Here is a 14455-nt window from a genome sequence, read left to right as displayed (position 1 = left end):
ACCTGGATTCAGTTTTAGGGGAAAAAAAAAAAAAATAGCTCAACTTAAAAGTCTGAGTGATTAAGGAATTATTTTAAAAAATATTTTATTATTTTTATTTTATGTGTATGAGTGTATTTCCTGTGGAGGTCAGAAGAGGGCATCAGATTCCCCTGGAACTGGAGTTACAGACAGTTTGTTAGCCATCATGTAGGAGCTAGGAATTGAACCTGTGTCCTCTGCAGGAGCAGTGCTCTTAACCACTGAGCCATTCTCAAGCTCCCAAGGAATTATTAAAAAAAAAAAAAAATTAATTTATTTTCTGGCCGGGTGTGGTGGCGCACACCTTTAATCCCAACACTCATGAGGCAGAGGCAGGCGGATCTCTGTGAGTTCAAGGCCAGCCTGGTCTACATAGTGAGTTCCAGGACAGCTGGGACTACAGGGAGACCCTGTCTCAAAAAGACAAAAAAAAAAAAAATTTTTTTTTAAAAATTTTCTATTACATGTGTGCATATCTGTCAGGATGGAGGTACCTGCACATGAGTTGCAGGTGTCCATGGTGACCAGAAGATCATTTGGGTCCCCTGGAGTTGGAGTTACAGGAGGTTTTGAGCTGCCTGAGTGTTGGTGGGACTTGAACTTTGATCCCCTGAAAGAACAGTATTAATTCTTAACCACTGTGTCATCTCTCCAGCCCCTAAAGAATTACTTTTGCTGGGGGCTAGAGAGATGCCTCAGCAGTTAAGAGTGCTGGCTGCTCTTGCGGAGGATCCAGGTTCAATTCTCAGTACCCACGTGGTGGCTAACCACCATCCATAACTCCAGTTTCAGGGGAATTCCAACACCCTCTTCTGACCTCCTCAGGCACTGTACGGCATAGGTGCACTTATATACATGCAGGCAATATACTCATACACATAAAAAATAATAAATAAAATATTAAAAAGAATTACTTTTTCCTTACACATATAATTTATACTATGATAAGAACAGAAAACTAGGGGCTGGAGAGATGGCTCAGCGATTTAGAGCACTAACTGCTCTTGCAGAGGACCCAGGCTCGATTCCCAGCACCTACATGGCAGAATAAAAAAATAAAAATAAATAAATTAAAAATAATAAATAAAATATTAAAAAAAGAACAGAAAACTAGTATTGCCTTCTTAGGCAAACACAGGTGTTCTTTTTTCATTTCAACAACAGTGACAGATATATGTAATAAGCACTATGCTAAGGAAAGTGCTGGAGGCGATAAGAAAAAAAGTCATTTACTTCTGGAGCAAAAGTTAAGAGGTTAAATTTACCTCAATGACAATAAAAAAACATTTCTTTTGTTAATTTATTTGTATGTGCATAGGGGGCAGGGTTGTATTTAAAACAACTTGTAGGCTGTTCTCTCTTTCCACCATGTGGGTTCCAAGGATAGAACTCAGGGCAGCAAGCACCTCAATCTGCTAAGCCATTGCACTGGCCCCAAACTTTCATTTTCTTAAAACTAGATAGCTAGAGCTATTTGAGAGGCTACATTTAAAATATTTTATTTATTATTTTTATCTTATGTATATGAGAGTATTGCCTCCATTTAAGTACACCTGTGCCATGCAGCGCCTGAGGAGGTCAGAAGAGGGTGTCAGATCCCCTAGAACTGAAGTTATGGACGGTTGTTAGCTGCCATGTGGGTACTGGGAATCAAACCCAGTCCTCTCCAAGAGCAGTCAGTGCTCTTAACTGCTGAGTCATCTCTCTAGCCTGTGAGAGGCTACATTTAAAAAGAATAAAAGCTGGGCATGGTGGCACATACCTATAATCCTAGTACTTGGGAGGCAGATGCAGGAGGATCACTGACATCAAAGGCTGGGTTGGTATACATAGCGGTTCTAGGCCAGCTAGGGTTACCTAATTGGACTCTTTGGAAAAAATTTATTATTGGCTGAGCATTGTGGTGCATACCTTTACTTCCAGCTTTGGGAGGCTGACAGATCTCTGAGTTCAAGGCCAGCCTGGTCTACATAGCAAATTCTAGGTCAGCCAGTGTTACATAGTAAGACCTCATCATGAACAACAACAACAACAACCCCCCCCCAAAACTGTGTGTATGTGTATAGTGTGTTTGGGGAAGTCAGAGGACAATTTTCCACAGCTGGTTCTCTGCTTCTACCAGGGGTTCTAGGATTGAACTCAATTCCTCAAGACTTGTGTGACGAGCTTTTATTCTTTGAGCCATCCTGTTGGCCCCCTACAGATGTTTTTACCTTCTGATTTCTTGGTTCATTATAAAACTTACTCTACCTTAAATCTGACTGAGATATATTGGAGGGTTACTGAATTGCCATAAGGAGAGGAGTGTGTTGTAGTCATGCTAAATGTCGATGCTAGAAAAATTTGCTACTTTAGTCAAATTAGTCTACTAGAGTTGTCTTGGTTAAACAGATTGTTAGTAAGATCAGCTCTGCTGAGCTGTGACTCTCACCGCCTCTTTGCCTCTGGCATATTTTAGTTCCTCATCCCACAATTGCTGTTGTTCAGCCTCCAGGTCTTTGGTTAATTTATTAATGGTCTGCTGCAGTTCATTTTTTTCATGGTTTATTCTTTCAATGTCGGCAACTGAGTATTTCTGGTTATCAACGATATTCTGCAGCCGCATATTCTCCTGTTTTATTGTTTCACATTCTAATTCTGCATTGGAAGAAACAGCATTTTTAGTTTCTTGAACTTCTACAAAGAAACCTGGAGTCAGAGAGATGGTTGTTAGCCTCTATATGGGTGTTGGGAATCAAACCTAAGAGCAGCCAGTGCTCTTACCCACTGAGTCATCTCTCCAGCCCCTACAATTAAGACACATTGGTCCTCTTGCAGAGAATCCAGGTTCAGTTCCCAGCATCCACATGGCAGTTAAGAATCGTCCATAACTCCAGTTCCAGGGGATCTGATGCCCTCTTCTGTCCTCTGTGAGTACTGCACGACACAGGTGCACTTACATACATGCAGGCAATACATTCATACACATATAATAATAATAAAAGACTTCTGAAAAAGCATAGCTTGTCTCTGTTAATGTTCATTTGAATGCTTTTAATACTCTTATACTAATTTTCTGAATAATTCAGAAATGTGTGTTTCTGTAGCACAATAGTTGGGAATCAGTCTATACCTGATTTGGTTTTAAGTAACTATACATTTAATACATATCTGCACGACATATCTATGAAGAATTTAAAGATTTCCTATTCATTCTTAGTCACAAATGACTTTAAATAATTAAGGAAGTTAAAACACTCAAGAGTACTGAAGCAGACAGAAGATGAAATACTGCTCTCATCTACTCAGTTTGCAATTCTTGGATAAAAAAAGAAACTTCTCCTAAACATAAGCAAGTGGAGCTGATGAGACAGTTCTGGTAAAGGACCAGTGGTGCAAGCATTAGGACCTGAGTTCAGATACCCAGCACCCATGTAAAAGCTGTGCAGGGGACATGCATCTGGAACCCCAGGGCTGGGGGGAAGGTGGAGGTAGAGGAATCGATGGCCAACAAGCCCAGCTGAACTAGGCTTAGATGAGCTCTAGGTTCAATGAGACCCTGTCTCAAAAACTAGGATGAAGAGTGATTAAGAAAGACCCCATCTCAACCTCTGGCCTCCACATACACACCCCTACACGTATACACCTTATGAAGACACACACACATACAAACACACACAAAAAGAGTAAGTGTGTAGTTCTTTTGATTATGTGCTAGTAGGAAGATAATGTTAGTACCGATTTAACTGTTACACTGGTAGAGCAGAAAAATTGTTGATGATACTTTGTCATGAAAGAGAATAAGCAAAAGACTGCCTAAGCAGTCAAGGACACACACACAATATTTAAAGAGCTTGTTAAGAGCAAATCTAATATGCATAGCTGGAGTACTTGGCAGTAAACCTGATTTTAGCACACTCTGTAACAATCACAAGCCTGGACTTGATAGAGGATCGAAACTACACAGATGAAGAGCTAAATCAAATACCCTAAAGATCATCTACACACCTTCTCCATGGGGTAGACACCACCTGTGAAATCCTAAAGGAATAAAATGCAGAGTTCTAGGAAGTGTACAGCTGTCCATACATTTATCTTTAAACTGCAGCTCAATGGCCATGATTTGTAGGTGCCTTCGCTCTGCTTCTGGCACCACAAACGTTGGCAAGCAGCACATGCCATAGTATTTTCCTGAGTTTAACAGGTACGGCCGATACATGTTCATGAGAACAATGGTAGGAAGATGCAGGGCACACGCACAAGCTTTCCTTAGTTATGCTTTTGCTTCTAAGAAATGGAATACATGCAGCTGTTCAGTTTCAGATGTTTACGAGGGAGTGACAGAGGATAAGAGAGTTATAATCATCTGAGGCAGTCAGAGATCAAGAATCTAGCTTAATAAGGATGACAAGATGGCTGAGTGGGCAAAGTCCTTGCTATGTAAGGCTAACGAACTGAGTCTGATTCCCAGAACCATGAAAATGTGGAAGAAGTAACTCCATAAAGTTTTCTTCTGACTTCCATATAAGCCTTAGGCATGCTCACATACAATAAAAAATAAAAATTTTTTAAAAAGTTATAAAAAATTAGCTTAATTATAATGTATAACAGAATACCTATTTATATAGTATATAGGATACATATTGTAATGTAGTATATATATGTATATATAAAAAATAGATACATGTTCACATTCACTTTGTGTTCTTAAGAGTAGTCTCCATTGGTTTCAAAAAGCCATGTGATTAAGACAAGCATGCACAGTGATACCTGACAACTCTAAACTCTTATGTCTTTTTCAGAATGCTACCTGCCTTAACCGAAAATTTTAAATGGGTTAGCAAATTAAGCTTCTTAAAAGTTAGATTATTATTATTTTTTTTACATTTTATAGAACTCTCAATGAAAACATGTCAGTGTAGCACTTGGGAGGCTGAGGAGGTCAACTGCCAAAAGTTTGAGGCTGTACAAGACCCTATCCAAAACCAAAAAAGCCATGTGCTTGAAAACATGTTAGAAGATACAGCAGGTTGGGTAATGGCCAACCCAGTATATGAAGTCCCAATCTCTGGAACTTGTTTTTTTAAACACTATCTTATTTGGAAAATGGTCTTTGTAGATGTGATTAGGAATGCTGATGTGAGATAACCCTGGATTATGCAGGTACACATTAAATTCCATCCTAAGAGTCCTTCTAAGATTGAGGCAAGAGGGATAGCACGAAGACACAAAGAGGACAGAAGGTAGAGCGGTAATTTATAGTCCTAGGATTTGGGAGTCTGAAGCAGTAGGACTGTGAGATTGAGGAAAGCCTGGACTACAAATTAAGACTCTCAAAAATAATCCCAAAACAACAAAAAGTACCTGGTTGTGGTAATCCCCGCCCTCTGGAGGTTGAGGAAGAAAGCCCATCTTCTGTTCCAGACTAGTGTGGGACACAAAATGAGATACTATCTAAACTAATGAAGTACTTACCTACCTACCTACCTGCCTGCCTGCCTGCCTGCCTGCCTACCTAAAGGACTTAGAGGGAAGGCAATGTGAAGACGGAGACAGACTAGAGTGATGTGAACATCAGCCCAGGAATGCTGTCGGTCACCAGAGGCTTCAAGGAGAGAGCCTTCCTGAGTCCCTGGAGGGTACGGATTTACTGGATTTTGGATTATAGTATTTATAACCGTGAAAGAACAAATCTTTATTGTTTTAATTCATAAAGTTAGTGGTAATTTATTCTAGCTTGGTAGCTTGCTATACAAAGTTACCATAGAAGGAAAAAAGGTAACACAGCTATTTGCATAGTAGACAGAGGGCCATAGCTGAGCTGCATGACTGCTTTTGTTATTAGCTATGCTTACCCACTCTAGCAATTTCTTCATCAAGACCATTCAATTTCTGGTCTAGAATGGCCGAATGAGATTCCAAATTGCTCATGTATGCTTGATACTTTTGAACATCTGCTTGTAAGGAAGTTTTCAGTTTCCTCAATGACTCCAGACGATTCTTTAAGAGAAAAGCACATTAAATTATTTATTCTCACTAATAAGCATTCCATACTTTAAAGAAAGCAGTATTATTTAAGCTTATCTTACAGAAAAGCAAATTAACATTTCCTTTCATGTTTAAAAGGAATCAAAACAACAAAACAAAATCTCAAAAAACAAATCAACCTCCACCCCAAACAACAACAAAAAAACCCCACCTATATTATTATAATCTATTTAAGGAGGCAGACTTTTCAAAAAGTCAGATTAGGATAGGAAAAAGCCAAGAACAATACAGAAACAAAATATTTAAAATCTGATTATTTTACAGAACAATCAGGTGCTCTACTAATAAAATACAAAATAAAGATACCGGGGTCATGGTTTTACTCTTATGAACATGTCGGATGCACTATCAATATCTAAGTTCACTTTTTTGGTAACTACAAACCTCAGGGTCTCCAGAGAACTAGTGCTCCCTGGAGGTATATACTCTGGAGGTATATACTTTGGGGACCTTGCTCAAAAGATACTTCTGGTCTTATGTAAATAGGCAGGAATCTTTCATCATATTCTGAGCACCATTAGTTTAAGACTGGTAGACCACAAGGGAAAACAAAGTGCCACAGATACCAAATATGTTTTCATTGAGAGTTCTATAATATGTAAAAAAAAAAAAATCTAACTTTCAAGAAGGTTCATTTGCTACCCCATGTAAAATCATTTTTGGTTAAGGCAGGTGGCATTCTGAAAGAGACACAAGAATTCAGAGTTGTCAAGTACATACGCATGTTTACTCACCGGTTCTTTTTCTCTTTCTTGTTCCAATCTTGCAATCTGTTCATTTAATGCTTTGTTTTTTGCTGCTAATGATTCCAACTTGGAAGCATCTACATTATATAAATCCTCTAGAGACAAAGTCCAGAAACTTCATCAGAATCAAGAATCAGCGCCAGGTTTGTCCTCCTGTTTTGTTTTTTTTTTTGGTCTTTTTGAGACAGGGTCTTCCTGTAGCTGCAGCTGGCCTGGCCTGGATTCTCTAGGGAGACCAGGCTGGCCTCGAACTCAGAGATCCGCCTGCCTCTGCCTCCTGAGTGCTGGGATTAAAGATGTGCGCCACCATGCCTGGCTCATCCTCATGTTTCAACACTGCTTGCTCCCTCACTTCCTGAATTGCCATCAGTGCAGGAAATACTATTTTTTGTAGAACGGCAAGCCCTTCTTTTTACTCCACGACATGTTCTATTGCCCTTAACCTGCTAAATTCTTCTCCACAGCACTTACCATCATGGGATTTACAGTTCCTCACTTAGTTGTCACTTTTTATTTTCTAACAGAATACAAGAACATAGGCTAATATTTTCTTATTCATTACTATATCCTTGGTACCTAAATGGTGGCTAGCACAGAGTAGGTATGTAATAAACATGTTTGGATGCATGGATTACATGCTTAATTAATTATATCTGGAAATGTCAAGTAATTCACTAAATGTTTTCCATATTGGATCGCTATGAATTTTTGTGTATGTGTGGTATACTGGTCATACGTATGCATGTGTGTAGGTATGTTTGTGTGTGCACATAGAGGCCAGAGATGGACATTGTTTCTTTCTCAGTCATTTTCTTCCTTGCTTTTTTGAGACAGGGTCTCTCACTGATCCTAGAGCTCTCTGGTTTGGTTACAGTAGCTGGCCAGCAACCTCCAGGGATCTTCTGGTGTCTACTTTCCTAACACGGTGGCTACAGACGCACACTGCTGCACTTACTTTTTACATGGGTGCTAGGAATCAGACTCAGGTGCTCTTTCTTGTTGAAAGGACACTTTATTGACTGAGTTATTTCCTTATCTTTGACTTTTCCTCTCTTAAAACAAAGCATTATGGGGCTTGGGAGATAGCTCAGTGGTTAAGAGCACTAACTGCTCTTACAGAGGACATGGATTCAGTTCCCAGCACCCACACAGTGACTGACAACCATCTGTAACTCCAGTTCCAGAGGATCCAATGCCCTCTTCTGATCTCCCAGGGCATTGCATGACATAAGTACTGTGAATGACATGGGTATACCTATGTACATGCAGGCAATATACTCATACACATGCACAAAAAAAGACAAAGCACAACAAAACAAAGCATTGTTATCTGGCTGTGCTCTCTCCCATGTGGACAAGCTGAAACTCCTCTGTTTACTCTTTAGGATGGTACATTCCAAGAGAAAAAAGTTTCACCTTTTTATGCCATGGGTGTCAAGGCACAGTATTCCTGTTTTGATATATCACTAGATAATACTGAATGTAAAAGAATTTGGAAATGTAATGACCTGTTAATTTTCTCTAAGTTTTTTTTTGCTGAGTTTTTGTACATTCATACAACAGTTCTTACTCAAATTTAGACCCCCTCCCCAATCCATGTCCCTCCCACCCTGTGTATTCTGCCATACGTGTCAAGTCCTGTCCAGTAGATCTTTTCGCTACATTGTGCTTTAATTTCTTATCTACTAAAGCACGGATGTAACAGAGATATTATTCTCCAGGAGAAATTGCATTTGCGTCTTCTGTGCTCCTGGTAGGGAGCATTTGTATTTTATTATGCTACTTTTTAATTCACAAAGTTTTATCAGAGAGGTCAAGTATTTCTTAAATTCACATAGCAAGTAAGGTGTTATGACTCAGGTCTGATGCCAATACCAGGATTCTTTTGGCTTAACTAGTATTTCTTTCCATCAGAGAGCAGTAAAGACAAGAACCTGGGGCACTTTCAAGCAGCTCATGCGAACATGAGGCATGGTGAGATAAGCTACCCCTACCGAGTCAAGCGACTAGAAAGAGCACGCTGGAACTCACTCAGCTTGGACTGTAGCTCTGCATTCATCTCTTCAAAGCTGTCAGCACCAGTCATGAAACTCTCATAGCATTTTATGGTGTAGTCCAGAAACAGCTGATAAAAAAAAAAAAAAAAAAAAAAAAAAAAAAAAAAAAAAAAGGCATGATTCTCTAGTTTGTTTTCATTTTTCTGACTGGTAACTAAATTTGAATAAAAATAAGCCAAGAATAGTTTAGTTATATAACTTTCTAAGAGATTAAAACTCCTATCAATAATTGTGTTATAGAGATGCACAACATCCCCTACTTCTAAATATGAATGGGGATTAAAGCTTATAATTAAATGTAATTCAATATAAAATGCACAAACTTAATCATCTTTGAGAATAATACACCTTATGAAAAATATAAATGGATTCATGATTATTTAAGTCCAATTAAACTGACAGGACCTAATCATAACAGAATATAATTAATAAAAGCTGTAACTACATTGAAATACCACATAAAAAATGACATGTAAATCAACACATAAGCAGTAGACTATTAGAGTTGTTAACATTTATCCAAGAAAAAGTAAGTCTATATTTTTAGTCATGAAGCATTTTGGTCCCAAAGACTACAGATCTTATTTTATTTTGAGACAGGGTCTCCCCATAGCCCCAGCTGGCATGGAACTCACCATGTAATCAGGCTGACTTCAAGCTCCCAGAGATCCACCCACTTCTACCTTCCAAGTGCTAGGATTAAAGGGGTGTGCCAACATGCCCAATTCATTTTTTAAAAAAAGTATATACATTTATTTATTTTAATTTCATGTATATGAATATTTTGCCTGCATGTAAGTGCACCACATGCATACAATGCCTGTGGGAGCCAGACGAGGGCGCTGGATCCCTTGGAACTGGAGTTAGGGATGGTTGTTAGCCACCATGTTGGGAACTGAACTGGGGTCCTCTGGAAGAGCAGTCAATGGCTGGGCCATCTCTCCAGCCATATCTTTTATCATCTGTCCATCTATCTATCCATCCATCCATCCATCCATCCATCCATCCATCCATCCATCCATCCTTCTGAGATAGGGTCTCTCTGTAGGTCCAGCTGGACTGGAACTTGCTATGTAGACTAGGCTGGCCTTGAACTCACAGAGATCCTCTGCCTGCCTCTGCCTCCTGAGTGCTGGAATCAAAGGTGTGTGCCACCACACCTGGCCAGTTTTTAAAAGAATCTCCTATTGCCACTTTCCTAGACCAACATAATTTTTTACTATAGTCTAGTTTCTTTATATTCACAGACAAGTATAGTTCTCATCACTCATCAAAGATGTACCTTTTTGCAATGGATGGAGATTTTACAAAGTTCCACAACTGGTCAAAATGCAGGTAGTAAGTGACTGTGGGGTGCCCAGTCCTAACTGATACATCTACAATGCAACCTCTACACCTAAGGCTCAGTGAACATCACAGGAGACAGAAAGATTGTAAGAGCCAGAGGAACAAGATGCCTGTTGCTACACTATGCACTTTAGACATGCTAGGGAAGCTGCACTCACGAAATCTCAGGATGGAAGTCTAACAAGATCTGCATAATGACAAAACCAGTTGACATGCCAGTGTGGATGGGGGAGTTTTCACAGGGTCCCACTTCAATGGATGCTGAGGGAGGGAGAATCAGTTTTCTCCAGGGATGAGCTCCCTGAGGGATTATCTAATTCCAAGTGGGCAGCCCTAAACACATGTACACAGATGTGAATTTATAAGTGTATGCACATTATGTAATAATAACAAGGAACAGGGTAAGAAATTGGGAGTGGGGAGTGACATGGGAGGAGTTAGAGGTGGAAATGATGTAAATACAATACTCATGTATGAAATGCTCAAAAAATATTTTTGAGACAGTTTTGGAACTATGTAGGCCAGGCTGGCCTTCAATTGGTGATCCTCCTGCCTCTGCTTCCTGAGTGTTGGAATAACAGGTATATGACACCACACCTGGTTCTAAGACTGACTAATCACAATTCTTCACAGCCTAGATGAAGTACATATCCCTCAAGACTCAGAAATCCTTGCACTAATTCTGTGCTTACTAAGCAATCTTCTCCTCACTTGGTTGATACGGAAGGGATGCCCTAAATAGGTAACAGGAGTATTCCTGTGATTGGAAAGGTACACAACTGACAGTAAATGATACATTTTCATGCCACTTTGGATTACTCCTGTGAACGTGCTAAGAGTGAATCAGTTTCTGTAGGTGTGGTCAATTTGGATCCTAAAGAGATTTTTAAAAGGTCGTAGAGCTGAGGATCAGAAGCTGAAGATGGATCCTGAGATAACTTAGCATAATTAAAAAATAGTACTTTAAAGTCCCCAAGGTGCTTACCTTGATACAGTCATTTGAAATAATGGCTCAGATGGCCAGAGGAACTTTCTTAACTGTTATAATGAATGTTAAGAAATTTAGTAGCTGTATTCAGGTAGAAATTGAAGCACAAATAAACATTCTAGATACACACACACACACACACACACACAGACACAGAGGACACTGAAATGTAGAATCCCCCCCCCCCCCAAAAAAGAGGCAAAAAAGAAGGAGGGAAGATCGCCCCAGAGGTTTTGTTGTTTTTTTTTTAACCCCCCCCCCCCCCCAACACAGAGGACACTGAAATGTAGGAGAATTCCCCCTAGGAGTTTTGTTGCTGTTTCTATTGTGGTACTAAGAATCAAGTGCTTGCTCTGTATGGAGCTCTATTTCAAGCCTGGTAAGTCTTTCAAAGAAAGGATAAAAGATATCTAGAAGCCTCTCCAGCATGGATCACTGCTGAAGAAGTAAACTAGTGTTTGTTCTTATTTTTTCTTAAAGGTTAGTGAGATGGCTCAGTGGTAGAAGTACCTGATAAACAAGCCTGCTGACTGAGATCAACCCTCAGGGCCCGTGGTGGAAGGAAGGACTCAACTCCTGAAGGTTGTCCTCTGACTTTCCACATGAGCACATGGCACACACACATACACTATTATTTTTAAGAGCAAAGATATTCTACCAGTCAGCTGATGTATCTTTGAACTCTTCCCAGGCAACACTAAATGTGACTAGAACAATCCCACTTTCATACTATGAGAGAGATCCAACAAGGTTAAAACTAGCACACAAAATAACTAATTCTCAGAGGCGTATGTGGTAATTGGTTCTTTAAGCATGTTAAGGAACATGTATAATCCCAAGTTTATTCTTGAGTTGGTTTTCATATTTTAGGAAACGGCAGCATTGCCCTCATGCAGTTTGGGTTATAATAAAGCATGTATTAGGTTTTATAAAGCATATGGAACTGATTTATACCACCCGTTGACTGCTTTGTTCCCGACATTCGTGATCTTCCTGCCTTGGCTTCTGGTGTGCCGGGATTATGGGAACCTGCCACCACACTCAGCTGTTTACTACTTTTATCACAACTGCTTTTGGAAGTGGCAACTGAGCAAAGTGACAACGTGCCTGACTAAAGAAGCCAAGACAAAATAAACGCAGAATCCACATGCAATATTTGAAGACCCAATCTGTGTTAGTCCTGTGGTCCTAGCTACTTGTGAAGCTGATGTAGAAGGATGGTGAGTTCAAGGCTTCTACTGACTACAGAGTAAGTTTAAGTCAGCCTAGGTAACTTAGTGGACCGCATGTTAATAAGAGGGGGTGGGGCTAATATTTAGCATGCAAGATGCCCTGGGTTCAAACCCTAGCACTCAACCAGGTGTGGCACATGCCTTTCTTCTTGGCACTCAGGAGGTAGAGGCAGGCTAATATCTATGTGTTTGAGGTCAGTGTGGTCTCTATAGTGCATCCCGGGCCAGCCAGTGCTACATAGTATGACCCTGCCTCAAAAACTCAAACCCAAACCCAAACCCAAATTAACCCCTTTAAAATAAAAACCAGCCAAACAGGGACTGGAGAGATGGCTCAATGGTTAAGAGCACTGGTTGTTAACAACCGTGTATAATTCCAGTTCCAGGGAATCTGTCGCCGCCTTCTTCTGGCTTCTGTGGGCACTGCATGACACAGGTGCACTGACACACATGCAGGCAATACACTCATACATATAAAACTAAATAAAAATAAAAATAAAACAACCAAACAAAAAAACCCCTTCTAACATTCACCCCAAAATATGGTAATGCTTTGTGTTGATAAATAATTACATTAAAATCAGATATAGGAGGAAAAAAAACATATATGACATAGAATATTATGATTTAATTCTAATACATTTACAGTTCAATTTAACATTTTCAAATTTCTGTGGTTAATAATTTTAGAAAATTATAACGTGACTTCAATAGTAGGGCCCCTATTTTTTTTTTTTTTTTTAAAGATTTCAATTATGTACATGTGTGTTTGTGCCTATATGCATGTGAATGCAGATGCTGGAAGAGGCCAGAAGAGGTGCCTAATTCCCTAGAGCTAGAGTCACAGGAGTTTGTAAGCTGCCCAATTTGGGTGCTAGGAATTGAACTTGGGTCTTCTGAAAGAGCAGTACAAGCTCTAAGTACAAGCTGCTAAGTCATCTCTTCACCATGATTAGCATTTTTATAAATTAATTTTAGGCTGGACATGGTGGCACATTCCTTTAATTCTAGTACCTAGGAGGCAGAGGCAGGCTAATCTCAGTGAGTTCCAGGCCCGTCAAGGCTACATAGTGAGACCCTGACTAAAAATCAATTTTAGAAGTTTCTTAAAGCAAAAGACAAGTTCTATAAAAAGAAAACAGTGCCACATTTAGTTAATAACATCAAAGCAACTATATACCACTTATAGTAACGCATGGTACCTTATTGTGTATAATCCCATCTTCAGTCTCTTCTCCCCAAGGCTGTCCATCATCAAATAAAGGTGAGCTTTCTTTCATGGCAATATGTATCTAGTTAGTATACAAACAATACATTGAGTTGATATTTTGCAAAATTCATTTTATGGAGTCACTTTTAGAATCATTTCATTAGGTGACTACAAGACTTTTAAGAAAGATACTATATTGAGTCTTGCTGGGCATGGTAGAGCATGCCTTTCTTTAACCCCCACTGGAGAGACAGAGTCAGGCAGATCAGATCAAAAAGGCCAGCCAGGTCTACATAGCAACTTCCAGGCCAGCTGAGGCTACATGAAGAACCTGTTTCAAAAAACCAAAACCAAACCAAACAAACTTATACTGAGTCTTAAAATATGACCCTTCCTGTGTTAGTAACAAAGACTTCGAGATTTAGAAAGAATGGGTTCTGTATTTAGTTCTATGTCATAGAAGAAAAATATGCTGACCTGTATGCTCTTACCAATACAGAAAGAGTATATATATATGCATTTATTTATTTATATTTTATTTATTGTTTTATTTTATGTGTATGAATGTACTGCCTGTCTGTATGTGACAGCACCTGTGTCATGCAATGCCCATGGAGGTCAGAAGAGGGCAGCCAATTCCCTTGGAACTGAAGTTATGGACAGTTGTTAGCTGCCATGTGGGTGCTGGGAACCCAACCTGGGTTCTCTGCAAGAGCAACCAGTTCTCTTAACCACTAAGCCAACTCTCCAGCCCCCTTATTTATTGTTTATGTGTATATGTACGCACACATGTGTAGCAGGGTGAGTGTGTGGAGGTCAGAGATTTA

General features: G+C 39.6%; 1 protein-coding gene across 1 annotated transcript in view; it reads right to left on the bottom strand.

The window, feature by feature from the left end:
* The window catches only part of Ndc80 (NDC80 kinetochore complex component), a 60332-nt gene that overhangs the window by 37012 nt on the left and 8865 nt on the right, over positions 1–14455 (bottom strand). The window contains exons 7-11 of the mRNA XM_008834610.3: positions 13621–13710; positions 8826–8919; positions 6783–6889; positions 5856–6000; positions 2453–2658 (exon numbers count right to left, since the gene is read on the bottom strand). Coding sequence (XP_008832832.1) covers positions 2453–2658; positions 5856–6000; positions 6783–6889; positions 8826–8919; positions 13621–13710 — 642 coding nt within the window. The remainder of the gene's footprint in view (positions 1–2452; positions 2659–5855; positions 6001–6782; positions 6890–8825; positions 8920–13620; positions 13711–14455) is intronic.

The sequence above is a fragment of the Nannospalax galili genome, unplaced genomic scaffold (assembly GCF_000622305.1).
Source record: "Nannospalax galili isolate Female #2095 unplaced genomic scaffold, S.galili_v1.0 scaffold155, whole genome shotgun sequence".
Classification (NCBI taxonomy): domain Eukaryota; kingdom Metazoa; phylum Chordata; class Mammalia; order Rodentia; family Spalacidae; genus Nannospalax; species Nannospalax galili.
Note: the sequence above shows the minus strand (reverse complement) of the source record. Positions and strands in the feature narration are given on the sequence as shown.